Below are 27,297 nucleotides of genomic sequence, written 5' to 3'. Positions count from 1 at the left end.
ATTTGTCAGCTTATAGCAATGAGCAGGTTATCACAGGCAGAAAGCTGTATGATTTGGGAATTCAAAGTGGCTTTATAAGCAGCTGAGAACACATGGTTAAAAAAACGCATGGAACATGTTTAGTGTTTTAACAGTGAAGTCTCCTGATGCATGCTGTGTACTCAAACGGTCAAATGTGAAAGGCATTTTTAAACAAATGCTTATTATTTTAAGTATAAAGATGGCATGGATGCCTGAGGATATTGTTCGTTTTGCCTGAGGAATGGTGTCTGCAGTAAGCATTTCCAGTGGTCCAGAATTGAATAGTTAACACAACAATACTCAGCGATGCAAGAATTTTTTCTCATCGCCTTGCTCATTGTTAGGTATTAAACTAATGATCCCAAACCGTAACAACTCAAGAGCCAAAACACACCTTTTGTGTATTTGTTTTTTGCTTAATATGAAAAAAAACAAGCAAGTGATGTACAAAACAAAACTTGAACCAGACTTTTTAATCTAGTAAATACAAAGTATCCTCTGCCATGGCACTTCTGCAATTAACTACATAGTTAATAGTACATAGTACTTCTGCAATTAACTACATATTCAACAGCAATACACTCAAGTGCTTATTACAACTGCAATATAACAAAAAGCTAACCAACTAAAGCTAGTTGGAGTGGATTTCTCACAAGGACACCCTAAGATCTGAAGGTGCAGACTGATAATGCAGGCTAACATCTTGGTAGACCTACTACAACCACAATTAGACAAGACCTGAAAACTCCCACTGGCATAATGTACAAAGTAAGAGGCAAAACAAAAACACAAGTCTGCTTTACATTTCCACGTTGACAGAGATATTTAAAAATATACATTTAAATACCAGTTTAAGACCTTATATTTTCTCTTAGATGCCATGCCAATGTTTTTTTCATGATCAGCCTAATTGGCAGGAGAAGGAAAAAGTATGATTTCATAAAATAAGGCAGCCAATTCCTCACATTGAAAGCTAAAGTTGCCTCGGAAACACTGCTGCTTCCACGGCCATCTAATTTTGCCTCTTTTGTCCCATGGGACCAAGCTTTAGAGAGGCATCATTTATTTACAGGCCTTTCCACTGGGCTTCAGTTATCGGCCAATAATGCTGTGGACACACACTTCTAATGGCCTATGTTTTGAAACCAAGTCTAATCTAATGGCGCAGCGCCCAAACTCCTTTTCCAGCATAGCCATTAAAGGATGTAGGTTATTGCTGTTGTCACCATTGATATTTGTCATTGTAATGTAATTAGGGCCCTAAAATGATGCATTACAGCCCTTGGCACAGCTTCTATTAAAATCTTTTCTTCTGCTCACTGAACTGCGACCTGCTTTCTGATGAATAACAGACAGACAGCTTTAGGGTGAGGAGCAGATTCATCAAAGAAGTATTTTTCAGCATTGGAAATAAATAAATAAATAAATGAATAACGAAAGGCAACCTAAGGAAAAAAAGCACAAGGAAAAAAAAAAAAAAAAAAAAGAAAAAGCACACAGTGCATTTGAATTTCATCTGACCACTTGAAATTCTGATTGCATCTGATGAATCTTTCTTAGGACAATATATTCCCAGCCTGTGAATCACATGGTTAATCAGGGCTCTAATCTGCTATCCATCAGCCTATGCCAGCACTGTAACTTCCAATCAAATTTATAGGTTATGTGGGTCACGCATCCCTGAACAACTACATTCACGGATATCCCATTTAAACCGGCACAGATTCTGAAATGCTGTTGTTAGGGTTACTGAATGTTATAATACTATTCAAAGCTTTATGAAAGCTCCTGATAAACAGCTGCTAAATTATTGCCTGTGGATACAGCATGATGCTCTGAAATAGCATTAATGGCCCAATAAAAGGGCAATTGTTCATGCCAAAATATAAAAAGGATAGCTTTTGCTGCCATAGTTTGTCAAATATGTTAACAAACACCGACACTTCTATTACTCCTTTTCCTAAACACAAAAGATGTTTGGTTTTGCATAAAAACGCACCAGCATGGAACCAGAAAGGATGAGGGAGAGGCAGGCAGCGAAGGCTCTAGTTGGAATTGTCTTTTTACTTCTCTAACACAAGCTTGTATTGTCTGACTTCCTTTGAGAGCCACCTAAGAAAAAACACTATTTTAACAGTTTTAAGCTCTTTCCATAACAATTTACATTGTTGCTTTTTTTCTTTAAATGAATGATTAAACATTTACTAACTATGTTAATAAATATGTTTTCTCTTACATTTTTGCTATGCATATAAAGAGATGATAACAAAATCATTGTGCCAGAATCTGACCCATGTAAAGGAATGAGGACCTGTGTAAGTCAATAGTCCCTCAAAATTATTGAAAAGATACAACACAAGAGCAACTGCTTAATTCCACAGCTCAGCCAACAGCATCTTTTTGACCACAGCAATGAGGGAGCAATATTTAAATGGTGCTTAATTTCCTAGATACGCAGACCAGTATATTTAAAAATCTGACCTTCAAATATGCGAGTGCCTCTAAAAACTTTACTTCTGAAAAAAGTTCAGGAGATAAGCCTGTGGGAAGGCTGTGCAGAAGAAGCCCCCATGAGGCAGCCCAGCCCAGAACAGAGCTAGTTACTAGTGTCAGAGTGCTCATGGCACATTTGCTGCCCAGCAGCTACCAGCTGCATGCAGGAGAGAGCACAGAACAGACCACTACACTCCTGAATCCTTTTGACGGTAGCACCTAGGGACTTAGTTCAATTCACCTTTGCTGCACACAGCACAATTGGACTTAAGCACATGGTAAAATATGGGAACATATTTAAGTGCCTTGCTAAGTATTTTAGCATGTGTCTCGATTCTTAACACAATTGGAGCCTATGAGAGAAGCAAGAGTCATATAAACTTCAGATATTGAAATATCAGAAACGTTCTAACACATACAGAGTTGAGAATCCATTTGTTGCTTTAAAAATCTTCATTTGCATTCCTTTTTAGCAGAGAAAAAAGCAAAATTGGGGTTTTATTTATAGTATATAAACTTCAGGAAAAATATTTCCACTACATTTCATGAAGTTCCATAGTTATTACAATTATAAAAAATTGCTGGTAAAGAATTACCACTGGAGGCTGTAGGTCTGTCAGTGGAATGGAAACAAAACTACTATATATGTATTGTTGAAATAAAACAGAATAATAAAACACTATTGGGAAACCCATTTCAGCAGCCAGTAGGAAAAAGAATATATGCAATTACACTTTCAGAAAAATAATCTGAAACAACTGTTATTTCAGGTTTAATTTGTTTTACACAATGCAGCCTTTGCCAAAAAGATCAATCTAGTTTATTAAGTGCTTACCAAGAACACATGCACACACCCATAGTATACAAACAAGCGTTTCACAAATTAGTGAGGAAAAAAACATTATTACACTGTATGAGACATATCACAATCCTGAATAAAGCAAGCAAAAAAGCTAATCTTAGTATTTCACAGAAAATTAACTCTTCTTTCATAAAGAAGAATGTGTTTTGTTTTAATCACAGACTGTTGTCTGGAAGTGCTTACTCCAGTTCTACAGAACTGGAGAAAATATTGCAAGCCCTGAATATAAAACTCCTCTTCAGCCATTAAGGAATGTTGTTTGGAAACAGAGATGCGAAGAATCTAGTCCTGTACTCCAAGAGAATGGAGGACAAAGATCTCTAGTGAGAGGGACGTTAAACAGGAAAAATTTCTTCACTAAACTTGAGCAATAGAAGATTTAATTTTTATTTGTATGAAATGCACTTGTAGAGATGAATGCAACAACAATATCCTGCTCAATAAACACATATACCTACCCCCGCTCACTTACCTAATCAAACTCCTTTATAAACATTGCAACTAAGCCTACCAAGTATGGTAAAATTGATAATTACCCTTTAATAAATTAATTTATGTGCTTATTTTGTACAAAATACTGAGGACAGCAATATAAGCAATAGATTGGAGTGCAGAATTTTAAAAATCAATTTAGTAACATACATCCCAACCCATGGGCTGCTGAAGTGATAAGACATGGCTTTTATTTAATGTCTCAAGAAAGACATGGTCCTGAGCAGAACAAGAAAAGATACATATTGAACCATTCATGATTAAGACAATAAAAAGAAAATCAAGTGAGGTAACATAAACTTGCTTCAAGCCTGTCACTTGAGGAACTCATGTTTATTGTTAATATCAGTGTCTTCCAGCAAGTAAGGACACAGAAATGCATTGCCTGGAGTGTCTCATGTTCAGTTCTTCAGGCTGCCACCAGGTAGCAAGCCGCATCCTGTCCTGCCATGCCAGAAATACTTGCAGAGCATCCAGAAGAAAGGTTGCAAATGGAATTTAAAATGACAGACACTGGCTTCAACTTCCCTTCTTCTAAGTGAGCCCAAAAAGCAGACTGAAACAAGTAAGAAGGGACCACTGTGAAGCACGGTGGTGTTTCAGGAAAGACATCAACAGAGCACTGTAGTACCCTAAAAGGTACTATCCCACCACTTACCAGCAATTCTCACACAGGACCCTTCATAGGATTACACACTTTGTAAAATATGGCCTCATACTCTAAGAATGAGAAGTTCCCAGCTTGCTCAACCATCTCAAGTAATCTGACTTCATAGATGATTTTTTTTTTTTTAAGCTTTTTTTCTTTTTAAGCTTATAAACCTGTGGCATCCCATTAAGGCAGCTTTAGCTCTGAGCTCAATCTTTTGTGTCCATCTCATAACTAATTAGGTCAGAATTTTCCATTTTAGCGTTTGCCCATAACAGCTGAAATGCTGGAACATGTATTGTCGCTGCTCTCTTACTGCTTGACCCTTCCCTTCACGCATCCCTCCAAACAGTCTGAACACAGTTATTCCGTACCTACTGGAAATGACACGAGCCAATCTCAGACTGGCCATACAACTACATACATATAGTGTTTTTTTGCACTGTTTTGATTTAATCGGGTGCAGTAAGTCCCCTATTTATTTACATCACAAGTTCATACTCTGTTTCTCAAAAGTTGAAGGAATTGAAATCAAAGAGAAATACTGCTGATCAGTAGTTTCAATCTGTACATCATAAAGAACCAACAAAAGGTGAGAGTCAAAACCCATTCTCAGTAAACTTATCGTTACTTTGGGATGTCCTTAGCTGCACTGGAAAAATATTAAGGAGCCAGCTTTTTAGCAAAAGGCTGAATGCCTGTACCAGGTTAATCCAGACAAAACCATGCATTTAAAACTTATACAAACAGCACCCGGGAAAGGGGACTCCGATGCTCTTTTCAAATGTTAATACAAAAGAAACACTAAAATCATTTTCCCTCCACAAAATAGTTAGAGCTGGTTCAAGTGCCCAGCTCTCACTCCAGATCCCCACCAACACTCGCCCTTCATTTGCAAGTAGACAAAAAGAAGAAAGAAAACATTCAGAAGAAGCAATAGACCCCCATTAACCGACCTCCTCTCTCCAGTTCCAATGCTTACTTTGGAGCATTATGCCCCCAATGTCATCACTCAGAAGCTGATACACTATCAAGCCTTAGAACTATGAAGATTGTGCGAGACTTCCACTTACACAGACGAGGTTGTACTAGTCCAGTCCTGACCACCAACTGCATGCAACCACTGTCAACACACTTCTGCATTTCTGCTTTCCTCCAGACAAAAAAAAAAAAAAAAAAAAAAAAAAAAAAAAAGTTTCTCCAGCAAACATTGTGCTGCTTCAGGTTTAAATGAACTATAAAAAGTTGACCAATAAACTTACAAAAAGGGCAAAAAAAGACAAGAAGTCTCCATTAAAAAATTAAAAAAAATAAAAATAAAAGAAAGTACCATAACTATTGAACTTGGTTTATTCTCTTTCAAACTCATCTGGAGATCAGGAACCAGCCTTTCTGCATCAGGAATATAGTACTATAAATACTAGGATAATCAGCACAAGGATAAATACTAGGAATCAGCACACTGATCTGTGCAGTGGATTTGTTAGGTTACAAGAATTCCAACACAGAACACTGTCTTGTTTCACCTCCAATCCTTCATCTCTTCTTCCTATCCAGAGATTTCACACCATGTGTTGGATAGTTATCATTCAGTTAAGAAATTCAGAAAAAAAAAATAAGTTTACTTAAGGAAAAGTAGTCTATGCAAAGGAAACAACATTTTAACTCATTTTCCACTGCACCTTCCTGTTGTATTATGAAAATGAGCAATATTCAGATGTCATTTCCATACATCAAGGTAACAAACTTTGGTATTTGACATAATCTAGTAGATAAAAATCTTACCCTTCTTAAGCCAGTACACAAAACCATTTAATTTTAATTATGCCCCCCCAAAGAGATGAAAGAATAGTGCAGTGGATTTTAAAGCAATGCTATAATCAAACATCCACTTTCGATCCTTGCAATGACACAAATCCAAATAAAGCATGTTACCATCTCAATTTTTAAACCCTGTAGAAGTATGATACCTGTTAAAACTTTCTAAAGATAAATAAATGTATCTTCTATTGTATCCCTTGGAGGTATTTTATCATGTTCCTTCTTCTGGAATCAAGAGATTATCTCAGAATCTGATTACATTTAAGATACATCTCTCCCTTTCCCACCTATAGAAAACTTTTTTAATCAACACTCAATAGACAAATGAAAGTTATATAAAATGCTAAGGGTGTGTAGTAGAAGTTTTTTTTTTTACTCTGAATTTAATTGGAAACTTCAACTTCAGGTGCCAACTCTTGATTTCATCATGTTTTGAGATGACGAGACGATATCACATTTCTAATGAAGTTATCAGCCACGAACCTCAATGCCATGGCACCCTGCAGACAGGCAAGCTAGGATGAACTGCCACCAGCCCTGCCGCTTGGGGCTTTCACCACCCCACCTCACACATATTGGCACAGACAGCAGGATCCCAATTCCTCTTCTCTAGGGCAGGCTGCCCACAGCGTAGGTGGGACAGCACCGTGGAGCCGGCACACGGAGCAGATTCACACAGTAGTGAAACACTGAATGTTCCAGCAGTTCACACATCTCTGCTGCCACTCAGACAACACTGCTTTGTACCCGCTTTTTTTTTTTTTTTTTTTTTTTTTTAAATAAAACATGGTGCCACCATTAGCGTAACAAGAAGGAATTCTTGCTGCAGCAAAATGCTTCTTTTCTGCAAGCAACAACAAAGTAACAGTCTGTAGCCCTGACTCCTATAGAGGAAAAAATATTGATATGAATTGTCATGGCTCATAATTTCAATCACTGCGGACCATAACTACCTCTGCTGACAATAACTATTCGGATTTCAGCATTTCTGCAACTGGAGTTCCCTGCAGCACTAACCAGTTTTCTGTTAAGTGGAGGAGGACTAGAAAAGAACAGGTAATTTTATCCTTCAAAATGTGAATATCTAAGAAGTGGTAGTTTCGCTAGTGAAGTACATCTAAAATAATCAGGCAGTTTACAATACGCCTTTTAACCTTCTAAGAGGATACATTTGCAAAGCAAATGTTAAGACACTTGTAAGACATGAATGCTTAATACCTCCAGGAAATTCGCTTGTCCAAGACAGCTGGATACACTAAGTACATCTTCATATTCAATTCATTTGAATGGCATTTCCCCAGCAAAACTCCTGCCAGGACAGACTCTGAGTCAAGCAACACTAAATTAAATTTATCTTGAAATTAAATCACCATTATAGAAGTTTTCAAATACTTTTTATCCATGAAGGATTTCAACTTAAGATAACTTTTAAAGAAACACAAAATTTAAGAAAACGCTGTAAAAAGCAGAACAGGAGGTATGAAGCAAAGGAGAACTCTCTGGTGCAGAAACATAGGTTCCATGAAACCTCTTCCAGTGCTGTAACTCCCTGTGAGATCACACTCTACGTGAAGAGTTCCTATGAACTACGTTAATTTCAAATACTCAAGATGTGCCATATGTTAAATGTGCTCCTCATCATTCTGCATACAGAGACTTTAATAAAAACATCTAGAACATGGAAAATAGGTCAAAAGCAAGCACATCAAAGGGGTGAATGATCAATTCTATCAACAGATTAACCATGTGATAACATGAACGCATTTCTCTTTAAAACGTGTTCTCATCATCACTTTTGGATCCCTCCACAAAGTTAGTCCAATTCAGCACCCATGACGCTGCCGGTAAGACAGCTGGGTCAGAGACATGGGCAGCGTCTCACCAGTTATGTTCTACCTGTTTTCTAGATAGAAGGCTTTCGCTGTGGTTTTCACGTGAACTGGTGTAAAAACAGGCACTGAAGTGTGCCACTGCTCCTCTAATCCAGCTGCTCCTGCCCAACCCACCCTTGTGCTGCTAGCCTTTTCATGGGTATGTGGTGAACCAAACCAGGAACTTATCCAAGTTAAAACTAACCCAAACTTCCTTCTCTCTCTCTCTTTTTTTTTTTTTTAATACAAATCCCATCCCAGACCCAGTTTACCCTAGGGTTAACCCAAAGAAGAAGATACAAAGGCAAATGCTGGATCACCCCCTTCATTGTCAATGCCATCTGCTGCCAGCTTGAAGCACACAGAAAACTGCAGTCTCAGACACCCAAAGCCTCTAGGCTGAGACTTCTTGTGAGTGCTCAACACCTTCCTCCTTTAAGTTAGAAAACAAGAACACAGTCAAAAGAGCAAACCACACCGCAGCGCTCTTGGCAAGCTGCTCTCATCTTGTGACATATACCGATACTCCTCTCAGCATGGGAAGGCACTCTGTTTCACTTCCTCCGCTATGCTGCAACCAAGACATGTTGCTATCAACCACACAACAACCTTTTCACCTCTCGGGTTAGCATCACGATCTGTTTCAGCTTCAAGTTTCAACTAGTCTTTGCAGCCGCCTCTTAGATCATCTGGTAAACCAAATCACCCAGGCACAATTGTGCAGTGAATTCAGAATAATAAATACTGGTGAAAATGAATGGTGGACTACTAGCCTGGCAGTGGTCAGATTAAGTAATTAAATGTTGTGGTCAAAACTGTGAAAGAAAACAACTCAAAACAATGTATGTTTTTCAGTTATAGCAGACAGCATGACAGACAGCAAAACCACATTTCCGTGTGTCCCTCCCCCTCTACTTTTTTTTTTTTTTTTAATGGATATGTGGCTTTTTGCCACGGAGTAATTCTATGGTTTACCAAAATGCAGTCTCTGGGCTTGTTAATTTCATATTTAGTTAGCTAGGTCTGTAATCTCTCCACCCTTTTAATCAAAAAGGTTTCAGGCAAGTGTTTATATGAAAAGCACTTATTCAAATCCTAATATTTTCACCCACAAAAACAGACAAAGGTTGTATCTATTCTGTTTTATGAGAGTCTGTTTTGCACAAACTATTATAATTATTCCCTTTCATAACAGTAGTTTCCCATGGCAATTAGAGACTTAGTTGTGCGATTCTGTTTGCATTAGAAATTTGCCAGAATACAAGGAAACCTTAAAATCACTGAACTACCTACAGTTTGTTTGCAAACCTGTTCGTGAATAATCACTGTCTGTTTTTCACAAAGACAATGGAAAGAGCCAGGGGGAGGAGGAAGGGAAATAGGTTTGATGACTAGTGGATAGCTCAGACTGGGTTTTCTTTGTGTGAGCGTCAGTGAAGATAAAAGAATTAAGTTGGAAGATATTAACCTTTAATATAAAGGGAAGGCAGTTTAAAATGACAGATTTCCTTATCGAAGAAGTCACTTTTCACTATTATAACATACCATGTGGCGTAGGTGAAGTCAAAGGAAAGAGAAGTGAAATAGGATTGTTTTTTAAGTCATCAACCCTTGTCGCATTGAGTTTGCCCGCACAGGCAAAAGTGCAGCTCACGAACACAAAACAGAATTTCCCTTAAGCTACCTGTAGAATTGACCAAGAAATACTCAACATAATCAACCTTTGCTGACCTCCAGGCTCCAAGGCTACTACTCAGTTAGCGAGACCTGAGAGAGTCTGTTCAAAGGTGGTCAAAGAACACCTGTGAGGACTTCAGTCACACTCCTGGAAACCATCTACATGCACCACAAACCATGCATTATCTTAACTGAGGACATTTAAGTGAAGTTTTAAAAACAGATGTCATTTTCTGCCAGTGCCACCCATGGCTATACAAAATTACTCTCCATATCTGCTGCAAAACCTTTGCTGAGCCCTTATGATCTAGTTGTAAATTAGGCTTTCTCCACCTCTACAGACCAAAGTAGACTATTCACCAACAGCTGTTACAGTCCTATTAACTTCACAGCTGCTCTGCACCCAAAATTAGTTACCAAGAAAGGTAGTAGCAACGTGATACTCACATAGAGACAGTGACCTGCTTTTTCTAAGTCCCAGTGCTTCAAGAAGGTAGAAAAGCACAGCAGTATTTCAGTGGAAAACATCAGCCATTAAACCCTTCTTCTATTTTGTATTGAAAACAGCTTTCTGACTAGTATTTTTGTCCAATGCCCAACTTCCTTTTACCATCAAAACTACATTTAGTTTCTCACGCATGGAGTATTGACATGCTGAGAAGACTCAGGCAAAGCTGTGATCCTCTCTATTTAATACGAAGAGTGTTTGCCTAATCTTTTGACAACTCATATTGCCACTATCTTCTTCTGACCTCTGCAACCAATTGATGAAAGCAGACCGTGCCAAAAAAATGGGCAGGTAGTAATTCCAGTGAAGTTAAGGAGACTGGGAACCAAGGTACCTGATATCTAGACCAAAAGTCTACCCCAGACTAATTCTTCCTGGAACCAGGAGGTATGAAAGACTTCATCAACACCTGCATTTTCTTCAACTTGACAATATAATTACTTGTATGAGAGAACCGAGATCCCACTGTGCTGCAGCCAGTTTGTGTGTAGGAATAAGCCCCACCTCTGGCATTTGCTAAGGGTTGGGCAGACCCCTGGTTCCGGGCAGGGGGCATGCAGAAAGAAGTTAGGGACACACTACCCAAGGTGAGAAAGCTCTTTGTGCAGTTTTGTCTTTCCTCACAGAATCCTCCCCCCCTGTTCCCACCCCCTCCCCCCCCCAAAAAAAAAAAAAAAAAGTAATAGTAGTATTATCCTGTTTTCCAGATGGAGAACAGAGGCTGGGAAGACAGATTACCAAGGGACAAGCCTCCTTAATACAAATTAAAGCATTGACTGCATTACTGCCGAAAGGCACATCACTGGAGCATGCTAATTGCAGCTGGGATGGAAAAGACAGCAGAACTCACATGGGAGGCAAAATGAGGACAAAACTGTCTTGGGAAATAACACCCTGCCCCAAGCATCTTACAGTCTAGAGAGATAAACACAGGCACTTCTAAGTGACTCCCATGTAATAATATCCCACCTCTTATTACTTAACATATCGGTCTCCAGAAATTCCACTGTGGTTACGCTTCAGCAATGGTATTACTTCCACTTCCCAGACAGAGAACTCAGGCAGCAAAGGCCACATGTGAAGTCTCAAGAAGGTATGTAATGGGATTTTTAATAACACCTAAACCTGCTAATTTGGACAGAAAATCAGCAGATAAGTGCTCAAGATGATTTTTCAAGAATTCCTAAGCATCTAAACACACCTACGGGGATGTGTTCTGGGAACACACAACGCTGAAGTCACCAGAAGCACACAGGAGTGTCTGTCTCCAGCACTGAAGCTCCCCAGTAAGCACTTCTAAGTCCCTTTCCCAGACATGTTCAGAAGTGTCCTTGGCATCCAACCCAGATCAAAACTAAGCCCTGGCAAACACCCCCCTCCAACTCAGTGCTTCTCCACCCATGTCCCCAAGGGAGCTGGGAACTCCTGCCAGAACAATTCCCACATGAAACACAGCAGCAGTCACGTTTGAAAAAAATAAAAAGGGGTGGAGAACAGAGAAACTTCTATGTAACAGCTTAGTGGTTAAAGAATTTAATCAGAGCATTATATACATTACTTTAAATCTTTCTTTACTTCTCCTTCCCACCTCCTAGCACACCCTACCTAATAGGCTTCTGTGAACTCTGGAAAGGAAATACTCCCAGTTCTTCCACTGCAGAAGAAAAGTCCCTTTTCCAGATCCTGCTCGCAATCATTGCAAGTGAAAAAACCACCATGGGCCAAAATATAAATGGGCCTGGGGCAGGAACCCAGCACAACCCCTTCCAGCTGGTCACAGTCTTTCCAGGGCAACAGCACAACATCCCTCCTCTTTCAGCTCTACTGAACCATTACCTCACGCAAACCAGCTTTCTGCTGGATAGCCCAGTCTCTACTCACTCTCCTGGGAGAGATGAAAATCGGGAATCACTCTTCTAAAGATAATTCTGGTCTGAGACTACCAAGTGAAGGCAGCATGTCCTGGCAGCACCACCTCAGGTGTCTCAGCCTTCAAGCAGTGCCAGATGTAGGGCACACCCATGACCTCAACATTTCCCTGTGAGCTACCCGCTGTACGTGCTGGATTTCTTTGGCTCCACGATGAATCACTTGGCTTGCCCCGCACGCTGCAAGCTTCCCTCTGCCTTCACTCTGCTGTCCTTACATCTCACGAGTGGTGCAAGAGCATCTGCTGCAATGCCCCAGCCTCTCAGCTGGGAGTGGGTGCAGTGGATGGTCCGAGGGCTCAAGAAGCCTCTGACAGCGCAGACCAGACACTTGCACCACATCCAAAATCCCCAGATGCTGTATTTCACCTACCTGGGAGATTTGTGCTTTGCTTCATATTAATACTGAGAGGTATTTCCTGTGTCTACAGATTTTCAGGCTCTCCAGGTTCTGTTGCAGGCTTAAACAAACCTCGTGACCCTTAATACAGTGCATACTTACAGCGGCATTTTTCTTTGAAAATGTGTAAACTAAGATTATCCCAGGATTCTTCTCACCCACACAAAAGACTTGGTAAAAATCAATGCTTTAAAAGAAATACTCACCTGAGTTCCAGTCAGAAAACAGAGCTAAGTAACCTGCATCTAAATAAAGGACAAAATATTTCATACATTCGCAAAGTATATAAGCCTATTTGGCCAAAGGTGTATTTGAAAAAGACATTGCCTACACAAAGAAGCTGGACATTTTTACATTCAAAGGAAGGTCTTACATAACAGAGATAGGAGTTTGAAAGTGGGTAATAATGAGGCTTCTAAGGCTAGTCTGAAAAGTGTCTCATAAACATTTTTGAAAACTCATCTTCAGCGGAAATCCAAAACCTCAGAGAAAAACCACCCCACACATATGCTCATGGGGACTAGTACAGTTCTGTGGTGCTCCTGATTTTTACATATCCATCTACATGATCAAACCTGAGAACAATTGTCATCCCCAGTTAAATGTGGTTTTAGAAAGAATGTCAGAAACAAACCATTCCCCAGAAAATTCCAGGATGCCACAGGCATAGAATTGTAAGACTTTCCTTATACTGCCAACAACTGAAACATCATGCATATTTTAGCATCACCAGTCTGCAGAGATAAACCACGAAGAGTGGTGAGGAGGCGAGCGCTAAATGTCTTCTAGTAATGCATGGAAAATGCCCTTCTCCTCATGTTATCCATGTTAAAGACAGATTATTAGCCTTGTTTAAGAGTCATCTCTAGAAGAACATGGAAGCAAACATCTGCAAAGGAAACAGGACATCACTCTTGATTGCATTAACCTAGAACCTATATGTAACTTACTTCCAAACAGTAACATCTCCATATTTATTCATGGACAAATACACAGCAAATGACTGACATAAAAAAGTCCTTTGATGCTCAGAGAAATCAGTGTCTCCCCCACAATTACTGTTTTAGAGCAACAAAGAAGTGACCTTCATCAATGCTTGCATTTTTTCTGTTTATTTGTTTAGGAGGAGACTAAGGAAAAAACACCATTTATCCCCAGAAATTAAGAAACACTGATAGGAACTGCAAATAAGCAACCTGTTCAGATGGTAACAATTTTCTGCAGTTAGGACAGAAAGCCTACTGGTTAAACTGCGTATAAGAATGTCCTATCTATTCTTTGTTGACACGCCGACGCAAACATACAGAGTTTATTTTACGTACAAAGTCTTTCCAACCTTCTTGTGTTATTCAAACATGAGATATTTTAAGAAGAGGTATCTACATGCTTTATGTAGTCACACGCTTTATGAAATCACAAAGGGCAGACAGTAGGGGCATTCTAGCTGACTCCCTTGCACATCACCACAGTGCCGTCTTTCCAAGGGGGCATTGGGAAGTTGGGTGGCTGTCATACAGAGTGAATGGTACCACAGGGAAATATGAGACATGAGAAGAAAACCAATTCACTAGCTTCCTCTAATCATTCCTTGTTCTTTGGCTTCTCCCTCAAACCAAAAATCTAGCATAAGGGTTTTGGTCAGCTTTGGCCTTACACACTTTGCTTTCCTTCTCCAAATGTTATCACAGGACCAGGCCCGCATTTCCAACTTTCATCTCCAAATACAAAATTAACAGAGGAGCAAGCAGAAGGACACCTCTTGCATCTCTACTGTTATTTCCTGGGGCATAAGAATAAAGGAAAACACACAGCAGTAAAGGCACTGCTGGACCTCGTTACAAAGCTGACACGAGTTTGGAAGGAGTCCTCTTCCCTCCATAGCAAATATATATTCATTCAATATCCTGTGATTCTCTAGAGTCTCTCATCTAATAATGTAAGTTAACAAATTAAATCTTACATCATTCTTGTCATGTAAATATCATCACCATTTCAGAGATTGAGACAGAGGCAAAGAAACGTTCAGAGTTTCACAAAGGGCTAAAGAATGTGAGCCCACAGTCAGAGAAAACACAACTACCAAATTGCCACACCAATTAAATGGTCTCCTCTCCAGATCTAAGATAGCCAAGCACATATGTAAGCTTCTACAAGTATCTACAGCAGCAAACAGGTCACGTATCACCAGTGGTTTTTCTCTCCAGACCCATGGTACTCCACAGAGGATGAATACTGAATTCACATCTCCTCTTCCTGCAGATACCACAGAAGCCCAGCAGAGCCCCTCACCTCTCTTAATGCCAAAACCACAACATAACTTGGTTCAGCTATTGGAGTTAAATGACCCTGCAGAGTCCAAAATGCCACTGGCTTCTTGGCTGTCAACCAGCTGGATGAGGACCTGATCACCTCAAACCCTGAGCAAGATCTCCCAGGTGAGGAAGGAGGACAGTCAGAGACACCCAGCCCCGAACAGTCACTGGTGAAGTGGTTTCCATAAAAATGTGTGGACAAACATTGCAAAGTCCGTATTTGACTCTTCCCCAAGCCTTGGCTGGGCTGCACTGCAGTTAATTTGGGTCTCTTTCCTATATCAATAGGAAAGAGAACACCGCTGTGATTTCAAAATTAGGTCCAGAAGTGTTTTGGCCATGAAGCACAGCTGCAAATTCCTTATTCATCCCCGGGAAAGCTGAGAAATGGCAAAAAGTGGTTGCCCAAGATAAATGTTAGGATTGCTCCACTTTCTCCAGGGTTTTAGAAGCTAAAATTTGAATCAAGTAATAGGAGCAATTCATGCATTAACTGGATTCCAAATGTATAAAACTAGAAGCCCTGTTAGCTATCTGCATTGTAAGAAACAAGCAAAATGAAGTTTCATCTCTGCTGCTGAGCAGAGGGACATAAGAAAGAAAACAAGCTACCAAAATGCCCTCTTCTCCCTCGACCCCAGCGAAAAACTCACTATGCTTTGCATTATGATTAATTTTAAATAATGCTATCATGTCAGCACAGCAACTTCAGCCATTGAACTGCTGTCGGTAAGAGCACTCTTGTCAGCCAGACTTTCCAAACACTGGCCATGCAGGTAACTGAAGCCCATTCAGATGGGCCAGCAGCAGCCTTACCATGCTCTCTAGACAGAGGCTACCTACTGCAAGGGGTAGCCATCTATTATTAATAGCTAGTCAGCCCCAGGGCAGCCACTGCTCCTTCTGGGCTAAGCCATGGATGCAGGCTTAGGGGTTTCTGCATTGGCATATTCCCCAAACCACCAACACACCAAGAGTAGCCAGGCACGTAAAGAGATGGGAGCAAATACATGAGAAGTTTATGGCATTTAAGATGGAGGAAAGAACAGCATTTTAAAAAATTTAAAGTGCTTTCGGTGATCGTCCACAACATGCACAGAGCTCTCAACACGAGCCAAACAATATCTGGTGGCAGGACCTATTATTATGCAGACTCTTTATAGCATGAAAGGGACAGATTTTGATTTTTGCTCAACTGTGAGATGCTCTGCTGAGGTTTTTAAGCAAACACAAGAAAAAGAAAAGCACACATTCTCATTGCCAATGTTCCACATCCCAAACATAATAGCAAGAGGTTTTTTCCTCCTTTGAAGAAGCTGAATCTCATCCAGCAAATGTCAGAAACCTCTGGCAGTATAAGATCCTGTGGAGAAACCATTTAAGCAGACCAAAAGAAAGAGGCCAAGTTAGAAGACCACTCAAAACTACATCCTGTGTTCCTTCTCCTCCTTGTGCAGAAGGGGAAGTCACCACCAGCAAGTCTGTGGCATCATGGTATATAATGCTCGAAAACTTAACAAGCTATTCTAAATTGAGTATGTACATAGTTTTAACTTGGTATTATTTTTTCTCAGTAGAGTACACCTTACGCATTTTCCAAGAACAGGAAATCATGACAAAATTTGCCAGCTGCATCACATATCCAGCTCCTTTGACTTTGTTGTGAATCTTAGGATGTTTTACACTTTACTAGCAAAAAACGATTATAGAAGATTGCTGGAGAAAAACCTAAGAAGCATGAGCCAAGTGTAGTTTGGCGGCTTAAAATTAGAAGGGGAATAAAAAGAACCCCAAATATATTATTGTTATCCCATGATTAATTTTAAGCCAATATCATGATTTTCTGGGGACTGGCATGATTTAACATTTAGAGCTGGCAATACAGCGTACCATACAAATACATAACCATAAAGAGACCAATTCAAGTTTACTGTGGGGACTATAACTTTGACTGGCCTGACATCTGTGCATTTAAACATCTCAGCCGTAACGCCACAGCGTTCAATGCCAGAACATTACATACCTGTCCTGGGCTAGTAAAGATGATTCTATCCCTAAATCCTATCCCTACAGGCAAGAAAATACTGTGTAGACTTCAATGTATTACTTCTGATATATTTTGATTATATTTTAAAGAAAAAAATTAAAAGTTAGACACCTGCTCTTGACACTGTGCCAATATGCTTCCCACTACACTTAACTACTACAACATTTGTGTCACCGCGAAGACAAACAATATCAAGGGGAAAATTTTACATAAGAAGTACTTCAAGGTAGCTGTGGAACATAAAAATATCATCTTGAACCAAAGCCAAACTTGTAAAAACACACAGATAAACAGAGGCACAAACAGGTATTCTTAAAGACACCTCATATTTTTACATTTTAAAGTAAAATTACTTTTTCATTCAAACATTCAATTTCTTTCTTAGAATCAGATTTCTTGAGTATGGATAGGTTTAGCTTCAAGTGTATTGTCATCTGTTAGTTAATGCAAGCATCATTTTATACTTCCTGTGTTTCACATTATCATCTTTGCTCTGCTCCCTCTGTGCCTTGTGGCTAAATAGGTTTTCTGAAAGTCAGTGGCAACAGATGTGCTCAATCTGCAGACAGCAGCAGAAGTGACTTCTGTAACAATTACAATCACTCTGTTCACTAGCTGGCACGTGTTTCTGAAAAACCCAGTTCTCCATCAACTCCACAAGTAACATGCTGCATCTTCTCAGTAAAATAAAATAAAAATAAAAGTAAGACCAAATTGATAGCTCTGAATTCTTAGTGTTTGCCAGCCTCGGTATTAGTGTAAAAAATAATAATAATAATAAAAACTTTTGTTGCCATGCTTTATTTATCACAACAACTCCATGGCATACACTGTGATTGATCTGTGAGGACATCCCCTTCACTGCTGCACAGAAACAGAATCCCTGCCTTGAGGAGCTTCCAATCCCTATTATTTCACATCCCTAAATCCTTATGTTAAAAGTTATTTATTTCAGTTGCAGAGCCAAGCAGTCAAACACTTTCAAGCCAGATTTACAGTCGCCTCTGCAATGTTAATTCTACTTTCCTAATGTCTATTTTGTGCAGTGAAAGAGGTCCTCTGGGAAAACTGGTAATGAGATCGGCGAGTGTGTAACTAAAAATTGCACCACAATGCGCATACACAATAGGGCAGGACCAAACTAACATGCACGCTGTAAAGCTTGGGCATACTAGCACCCAAGTACCTCACTTTGAAACCTGTCCACCGATGATTTATTCCTGTGTTTAACAACCTCAGTACTTCTTTTTGCCTCTGAACGGGATGAAACCTCATCGTAGAAAATGATGCAAACATAATTAAATATGAAACGGTGACATGGCTTCCCTCTCCTTCTCTGTCAGATGCATCGCAGGCGGTGAGCTCCAGCGGCTCAGCACGAGCCTCACACTGGAGCTGTACTTCCAGCCGTGCCAGCCAGCCGCACCGGGCAGGAGCTGCAGACCACCTCCTTCTGCCTCCCGTCTTTCCTCTCCCCTGCTGTTGAAAAAGAACACGGGGCTCCTGCCACAACAAGGTCCCTCACTGCAAATAGTCAAGGTGACAGTTTCTCGCAAGGAGGAAAAAAAAAAAAAAAAAAAAAAAAAAAAAGCACCAGCCACATACGCGTTTTTCCAAGATTTTTTAACACCAGAAAGCGTTAGGCGACCCCAGACATAGGATCACCACTGGACCCCTCAGTAATTACAAGCATGCCCATAAACTAACACAACCGGTGAGGCAGCATCACAGCAATTAGCATCTTTCAAAGGCAGAAAAATGCTGTTATGTTTAAGCACTGTCAAGTACAGCCTTTTGCCAGTAAAAACAGAATGTATGCCTTAATTTAAAAGTTTGCTCAGCATGTTTTGTGCTACTTCCTGTGTCTTAGGCATCTGCCTGAGTTGCCAAAATAAGTGGGAGAAAATGACATTTTCCCTTGCTTATGAATGGCAAAGCCAGGATGAAATAGAAGCTCTTGTCCTAATACATGTTATTCTGTGGTTTGTGGGGGAAGGTTAGTTCAACAGCAACTGGCAGAGAAGCAGAAACAACAAACTTCTAAGTAATTAACAGGAAGGCTGTCTAACAACTGTATCAAGAGAAAAAAAAAAAAAAAGCACAGAATCTTGTTTAAGAACTCAGCAGTTATTACAAAGTAAAAGGTTTTTGGTTTAACTGCAGAATAACATGTTTTCTAACTTTTCATAAGCTTCTAAGCTATTCTACTGGCTTCAGAGGCTAAATAACCTAAAACTGGGACAAACAAGACTCAGTTGTCAAACTGATTTGACAACCTATTTTTTATATTTTGTGACTTTGATGGAAAAAACACTTGTTTTTCCCTTCCTCCTTAAGAGTCCTGTGTGAGCCGCAGTCTTCAAGATTTCACGTCTAATCCCTTGCATTTTGAAGTTTTCTAGCTCGGTTCTGACTACCCACTGCCTGTATCTCTATTAAATCTTTCCTACTGTTCATAATGGAGAACAAATTCAGCCAGTATAATTTCAGCTGGCTCTCCAGCTATTCTTCAAACGGAAGACAATATCCATTCAGCTGCAGACTGTGTTAAAAAAACAAGGTATGCACACACATTCACGCCAAGTTTAGCCCATTGTTAATGAAACAAAAAAAAAAAAGTACTTTTCTGTTACGTATATGGCACACATACAAACCAATTCTCTGTGATACATGTATTTTACGGCCATGAAGATGAAAAATGGTCAAAACTCAGCCCTATATTAAACAAATTGATTCCCATCTTTACCCTTTTACCAAAATAATTTACTAAGGCTTAAGAAGCAAGCAGGCTCAAGGCTGGGATGCCGTACAACCCATATATTAACTCAGTCGGCAATAAATCTCCCCTTACTCTCCAAGCTCCATACTACTTTCTTAAATAGCTCACTATAAAGCCCCAACCTAATTAAAAACAGCTTTCTCGGCAACAGTGGCCTTGATTTCACTTATTTACACATTAACTGCAGCCTCCGTTTGGCCAATCCAGCCTATTCCCCATACCACGCAGGGCCTTTTATCTGCCCTGGACAGCATTTTCTCCAGCAGATGAAGTAGATGCCGATTGATTTGCTGTCGAGCATGGTAAATTAATAGCAACAAATTGCTGAGGGCCCCATCTCGCTGCTCCACCATGCTTCGGCAGTTTTGCTTTATTTGCTCCATGATGGGCAGCAGTCAGGCCTCTTCAAGTCAATTTCTTCTTAACAACCTGCAATACTTTTCAATGGTGAAAATAGAGCCGTTCCTTGTAAGTCAGAAATCAATATCCTATTGCCCTTAGAAAATGCTAAACAAGCAGTATTGGCAATCCACTTGGTACTAGAGGGTATCAGATATAATGCAAATCCATACTGCTTCCCTCCTCGTAGTTATTACAGTTTGCTAAAAGGTTCCTAATGCCATTTATCATCATTTACCATCGACTACTGCAGCTATGATTATGATATCCTATCAGCTAGTAGAGCCCTTTCATTTCTATCCAATTAATATTTTAGCAGCACTCAAATGGTTGTTGCCCAAGTCTCGTAATAAAATTTACATGGATTGGACTGTTATGGTGGTGTTTTTGTTTTTTTTCTTTACTGTGATCTTAAGAAATCATCTATTTTTTAACACCCAGCTTCTTAACAGATCTGAATTTTCCTTCAAAAATGCTGAAATCCAACATTCCAGCACGTGAATTAGTTCAAAGACAGAAGCCTAACCAAGAAGAAACAATCAGCATTTATGTACTGCCACCCCCAAAACCATAATTGAAATACGAAGTGAATGCTGTATCCTATTTATGCTTTCCATCAGTCCCATTCACAAATATTTGTTGTCTGTAGCAAAATACAGACACTTATTTTAAGTGATAATTACAATTCTCAATTAAAACCTTCAGAAAGCATGTTTGATTACAGCAATTTAAATAAACTGTTTACCATAATGTTAAAACAGCCTAATTTCAGAAATTAAACCAAATGACCACCAACAAGAACTAGCAACACTGAATTAAAAAACATAGAGCAGCACATCAACTATTCATTCAAAAACTATCCACTGAGCCTCTTAAAAATACAACTTGGTAAGAAATGGACATCTTCAGACCACATTCAAACATTTCCATTTGTTCTAATGCTGAAATTAAAAACTGAAGGGAAGTATCTGTTCATACTGCAACACAAAATCCCCAACTTGATGGCTTTTTTTCTTTTTTTTTTTTTGGGGGGGGGGGTGGAGGGAAATCTGTCTATTTTGAAGCTCTATTGATCCTAGTGGTACAGAATATCAAAAATTAGCTTACTGTTTTAGGCTATAACACCACATGTCACAACACACCCCACACTTGTCTTTTTAAAAAAAATACAAATGACTAATTCTACCAGTCTAATGCTATTTACTCAGTTACCAAAATTTAAATTAATTATGTTCTCAAACATAATTGTTAAAAATTGGCAACATTATGCAGGCTTAATTAAGATTAAATCCAATTTACTAAATGTACTTTAATTGGTACTAATTACATTAGCTTTCCTTTCAGAATGACAAATTCCCCATAGGTTTCACTTTAATAGTCTTCTATCAAAATCAACACAGGATGACTGATGATGAGCATCACATGAGGGGTGGGAAAAGCAATGCTCTCCCCCCGCTCCCCCGCCCGCCGTGCACACACACTATCGCTGCGCTCCACGTTTATCCTTTTATCAATTTGCTAAGTCACAGAGTCATGACTCCATCACAGCCATCATTTTCTGTTCCAGTGAAAAATTTCTCTAAAAATAAATACTCTGTGGCTGGGAGCAGCCAAGAAGAACAGAAGCTTTAACAGAAAAATACACAAAGGTTTCAAATATCAGGGCCACCAATTACTAGGGTACTTCCAAGGACTCCAGGGAGTCCTGCTCTTGAACCCTTTGAGACGCAAATCTAATAAGTGAATAAGCCTAACCTGATCTCGAGAACTAGGCCCAATTACGCCGAAGGGCAACTTCACTGCATTATTGCCTGCTTTCCATTACAAGGGCATCCAGCGAGTACATCTGGAAAAGAACCTAAGAGGAACCAAGGCTGTCTGCCCAGAAAAACAAATAAAGACAGATATGCCTCTGTGCTAAAGTGAAAAAAAGAAAGAAAATATAATAAGTAGGTGGTTTGCAGGGCTGTCTGTATTTCATAATGTGATAAACTGCCCTCAGGATTTTTGATATGATTGAATTTAGAAAGCTAGGGAAAAAAAGGGGGGGGAGGGGGGGAGGAGGGTGAATCGCTCAATTTCAGCCAAGTAAAATTCAAAGATCTGAGTGGAAGAAAAGGGGATTTAAGGTGGAAGACTAAAAAAGATTTGTGCGCGTCAAATGAAACAATCAGCTCCCTTTATGTACAAAATTGGACCCCCACACTGCGATCATAAAGCAAGATGCGAAATATTTTGTGGTCGCTGAAGCAAGAGGAGGAAGGATAAAAATGCTGTGGGAATAGAAAGGGAGGCATGAAAGATACAGAACTAGCGTCAGATTTAGGAATGATAGCGAACAAGTTTCTTAGCCGCAGTTGATTTGAATCAATGTCTGACAAAATATTTAAGTGTTTTGCATGAGAGCAGAATACTTAAACTACTAATTTGAACAGACTGAACAGTAATGGAAAAAGGTGTTTAATTAAAACCGTCCTTCGTAATCCCCACATTTAGTTCTAACTAGGTGTTTAATTTTTCCAGAATATCACTGACGTCTCCATTGCCATAATTGTATACAATTTCTGAAGTAAAGCATTTAGAAATTAAAAAGGTTTTGGTTTTAAGCGAGTTTCCCCTGCTTAAAACAATCTAATTACACATTTCACTTGCAAGCCAGCATTGTCCCACATAATTTTGCACAGTCAGTTTAAGTCCACATACAGCTAACTGCTGTAAAAACAGAGCACCTAGAAACATAAACAAGTTTGACTGCAATGGCTGCTTTCAAGCGCATGCAAGCATTTGCTACGTAGGTGGCCTGCAAGGAGGACTCCGGACTTGGTGGATTGCTTTCGCACTCCCTGCGCTGGTGCTGTTTTTTCAGACAGGACCTAGGACAACCTGGGTGTTCATTCACCAGCTCCAACACCTCTGAGAGGCTGCCATCAGCCCGTACAGCAGCACCCGCAACCTGCATCACCCTGCTCAGCACGAGCTGTCCCGCTGCAGGCACTGCCACCTCCCGCCAGCAGTTCACCCACCACTCCCCTTGAGCCTTCACACACACGTTTTCGCACCTACACTTCTGCAGGTCTGGGCCCTGCAGGGAAAACCCGCCGCCCTCGTGATCGTGTGCCACCCAACACAAATATCCCCAGTCATTTGGGTTGGGATACGGCATACAAAATACAATAAATAATAAACAAGAGGGAAAAACGTTTGACTTCTATGTCTGCTCTCAACAAGATAAAGAAATCCTATTTCTGCAACCCGGAGAAGTTTCAAATCCCTTACTTTGAACAGGAACGCATACAAACCAATTTTCAGATGGTCTTTCTTCTCCCATTTGACCATTTCTTTATTTCTGCAGTTTACGCTCCCCAGCAACACTGGCAAATTGCTCAAGCGTTTGCTAAAATGAGTTGTCAGTATTAAATTCCACCATATTAAAAGTTCCCTCACTGGAAAAGAGGTCAGATGTTTAATTCATTCTCCTCTGGAGAAGGTTAAAAACACACATTACTGAATAAGAAATTCTGATTTACGCTACCACACTCCATCCAAGTAATCTCCCGCTAATCTCGGCCTAAGTGCTAGACTTCAAGGCACAAAACTGAGCAAGCGAACATCCTCGTGGAAAGCTCATTTAACCTTTCTGTGGCTGAGACGCTGAGACTCTGCTTTTGGACAAAGGTCCAAGTAAGTGACCTGAGGGAGACAGGAACATGGCTGAGCATCAATAGCTATTGTAGTTCCAGCTTAAATCTGTCCAGGTTAACCAAAGGGAAGTCTTTCCCACACACAAACACACATCCCTTTGCACCCAACACATATTTACGACGTCGCTATCACTCCAAAAAGCGAACCCCAACGGCGCAAGGTCAGGCGGATCTGAAGACACCACCCAAGACCCTGTCCATCCCTGCTTGCCTCGTTCCTACCCATGTGCACAGGTGTTGCACGTGGAGAAGTCAACATAGCCAACACACACCTGGTGAACAACACCGCTGCCTCCGCAGAGCCACGCACCGCACGCAAGGTGCAAGTTTCAGAGCAGCGTGCAGCACAAAAAAATTCCAGTGCACTTAAGCATGCAATTAAAGCGGCTCACACGTAATAGACATCTGTTTTAAGACTGATGGGAGAAATTACAGGGAATGCTCTTACACAAAGCAAAATATTTACCTACCTGTTTATGCATTTCTATATTCAGCCCATAGGACATCTCGTAATACTATGAGAGAAGAAAATGACACTGTTAGACCTTGCAATTGTGAAAACCATTCCCAAACTCACTTTGACTCTAACATCATCTGTACAAAGACACAGAGACCTAAAAACGTTTACTAGCTAGAAGAGCTCCTGGAATTTGAGACAGCATTTCACAGTAAACTGTTCTTTTTCTTTTTTCTTTTTTTTTCTGTATCTACATTGCTTCTTGACAAATGTACAAAAGATGGCCATAAACCAACCAAAAAAACCCAACCCAGACAACAACAAAAAAATCACAAGAAGTAATCACAACCAGTTAAAGATTAGAAGCAGGAAAAAAAATAATAATAAAAAAAAATGCTCAAGACTGTATTCTCTAGCACACATAAAAGATGCCAAAAAATGCCCGAAGTGCTTGAAGCCAGACACACATATAAATCAGCAACGACTAACAGACCGGTTATTCAGTATTTTAAATTAAAAACACAAAAAAGCTACAATTAAATTGCAGGGATGCGAAAAATGAAAGAGCATGTAAATTCAGAGCCAAAGCAGACACACTACCCTACATATCCCCTGATGTGCCTGAGCATCTCAGGGAACTCAAGTCAGCGTGTGATGTTAGTACCACACAATCCCCAAGACTTAAGCAAATCAGGCATGAAAAAGACAAATGCAAGCCTTATCATATGTTTGTGCTCTTGGTTAAGAATTTTTCCAGGTTACTTGCTCTTTTTTATATATATATATATAAATACTTGTGTGTTATTTGTCACATACAAATGGAAGATGGTTAATCCTTTGTAGATGCACAAGGGAGAGAATAGCAAGAGCTACTCTGGAGTTATCACGATCCATCATGCAATTATGTATTTAGGGATGTCTTCCTATGCACGTTATTTAACCAGGCAGACCACAACCATCGAGGAAATCCCTTTCACAGCTCAGATCCCTGCCGTTCTGAATTCAGTAAAACAATGAACCAGCAGCCCAGAAGCAACAGTTCTTCTAAGCAGGGGAACTTCACGTTTATAGACATACATGTGCAATTTGGGCTTACTGCCATCACAGAAAAAAAAGAAATGTGACTCCAAACCGCTTTATAGATGCACGGTAGCTGGGAGAAGTCGGTGTAAGTGAAAAAACATAATCCCCAGGAATACTGCTGAAGTTGCACACGCCTTAAAAGGGCCGACAACCTGCTATCACTTTGAAGAAATATCCCCAGTTGCTTACCACATCGAAGAGCGGATTTCACGTAGAAACTAACCGCTACAAACATGCTACAAACCCCTGAAAGCAAGGATGGATAATGGCAGCACGGATGCAACCTCCACAGCAGCAGCACCAACTATTATCTTTCTGTTCGCCTCCAGCAATCCGAACGTATTTCAGTCTCAGCACACCAAGCTAATAGACATTTTGAATTTGTTATGCAGCTTGCTTACCATGACATAATGTCGCTGCATCTCTGTCTTCTCACTGGCCAGCTTTTCACATTCTAGCTTTAAACTGTTCGAGACATAAAAAAAAAAAAAAAAAAAGCATTGGTACTTCATAACGCAAAACTGACATTCTTCTGAGCACAGGGTACTCCCCTTTTTGAGCATTTCCCCTAGACACAAACAGAAATGCACGTTCCAGAGCCTGCCTGGGAGTTCAGGGTGGGGTTTATACTTTTCATCTTTCGAGAGAGATTGTGCAACATCCTCACCTCCTAAGCGAACTGCATACAGCACGCAGGAGAGCATTTTTCACTGACAAAAAAAAAATAAAACAGTGGCTCACAGAAGACTGGCACGCATGTTCTCACCTATAACACTTAAGCTTGAGAAGCCACTCAGAAATCCATGCTTTGGTTTTCCCAGCTTTTATTTAAACGAGTTTTGGAAACACCTCTTGCTTTCACCCAGCCCACAGAAGAATCAAACGTGTATCACCACTTCAAGAAGCAAAAAGTTGCTGGGATTTTGTTTGTTGTTTCGTTTTGGGGCGGGGGGGACTGCTGGTGATGACAGGGAAAATACTGCAGGTAATTTAGGGAATACTGCGGTAAACACAAACACGTCCGTCGCTTTTATTTTATTTTTTTCTTTTTTTTCGGTTTGTTTGCTTTCAGAGGCGCGCTAAGCAGTCCTGCCAGAAGTCACTTGTCACTTGGAGCACACGCCGCTCCTCCGGCTCAGGATAATGAAATAGCTCGCCGCCTCGCTCCCAGGTTATCAGCACTTGACATGTCAATGAAAGGCGCGAGGGGGCCGAGCCAAGACGAGATGCGTGTCCTGAGCGGCATTTCCAAGAAAAAGCGGGGGATGCGCCCAGCCGGACGCCCTTTCTTCCTACACCCCCCACCCCAAAAAGAAAAAAATGGGGGGAAAGCAAGGGGGAAAAAATAAAATAACCCCAACAGCCCCCCGCCCATGGGCTCGCTCGGCTGAGCACCGTCCCCGCCGCCCTCCGCGGCTCTGAATCCGGGTGCGGGAGAGGTGCCGGGGGGCTCCGGTCCGGGGTGTCCCCGCGGGGTGCCGGTGGGTTCGGCGGGACGGCGTTACCTGTGGTACTGCGCCTGCAAAAACTGAAACTCCTCCTTGATCCGATCGCAGGACTCGGAGATGGTGAATTTAAAGGGCTGCGCTGGCTGGTGCGGAGCCTGCAAGCGGAGGAGAGAAAGAGGAGAGAGAGCGGGTCGTTCCGGCGCCCCGAGCCGCGGCCCCCCGCGCCCCCGCCCGCCGCTCGCGGGGGCTCCCCGCGCTCCCGCCCCGACGGGGCCGCCGCGGGGGGGGGCGGCGTCGGCAGCCGGGGCCCGCCCGGGGCCCCCCCGGCCCCCCCGGCACGGCGCCGGGC

General features: G+C 40.8%; 1 protein-coding gene across 1 annotated transcript in view; it reads right to left on the bottom strand.

The window, feature by feature from the left end:
* TLE4 (TLE family member 4, transcriptional corepressor) overlaps nt 1-27,199 on the bottom strand; it is a gene marked incomplete at its 5' end in the record, with an annotated part of 96,829 nt that extends 69,630 nt beyond the window's left edge. The window contains 3 exons of the mRNA XM_035309921.1: nt 24,431-24,475; nt 25,902-25,965; nt 27,006-27,199. Of these exons, the coding sequence (XP_035165812.1) occupies nt 24,431-24,475; nt 25,902-25,965; nt 27,006-27,199 (303 nt within the window). The remainder of the gene's footprint in view (nt 1-24,430; nt 24,476-25,901; nt 25,966-27,005) is intronic.
* Nucleotides 27,200-27,297: the final 98 nt, after the last annotated feature.

The sequence above is a fragment of the Oxyura jamaicensis genome, chromosome Z (assembly GCF_011077185.1).
Source record: "Oxyura jamaicensis isolate SHBP4307 breed ruddy duck chromosome Z, BPBGC_Ojam_1.0, whole genome shotgun sequence".
In the NCBI taxonomy this organism is placed as follows: Eukaryota; Metazoa; Chordata; class Aves; order Anseriformes; family Anatidae; genus Oxyura; species Oxyura jamaicensis.
This window is presented reverse-complemented; position numbering and strand designations above follow the sequence as displayed.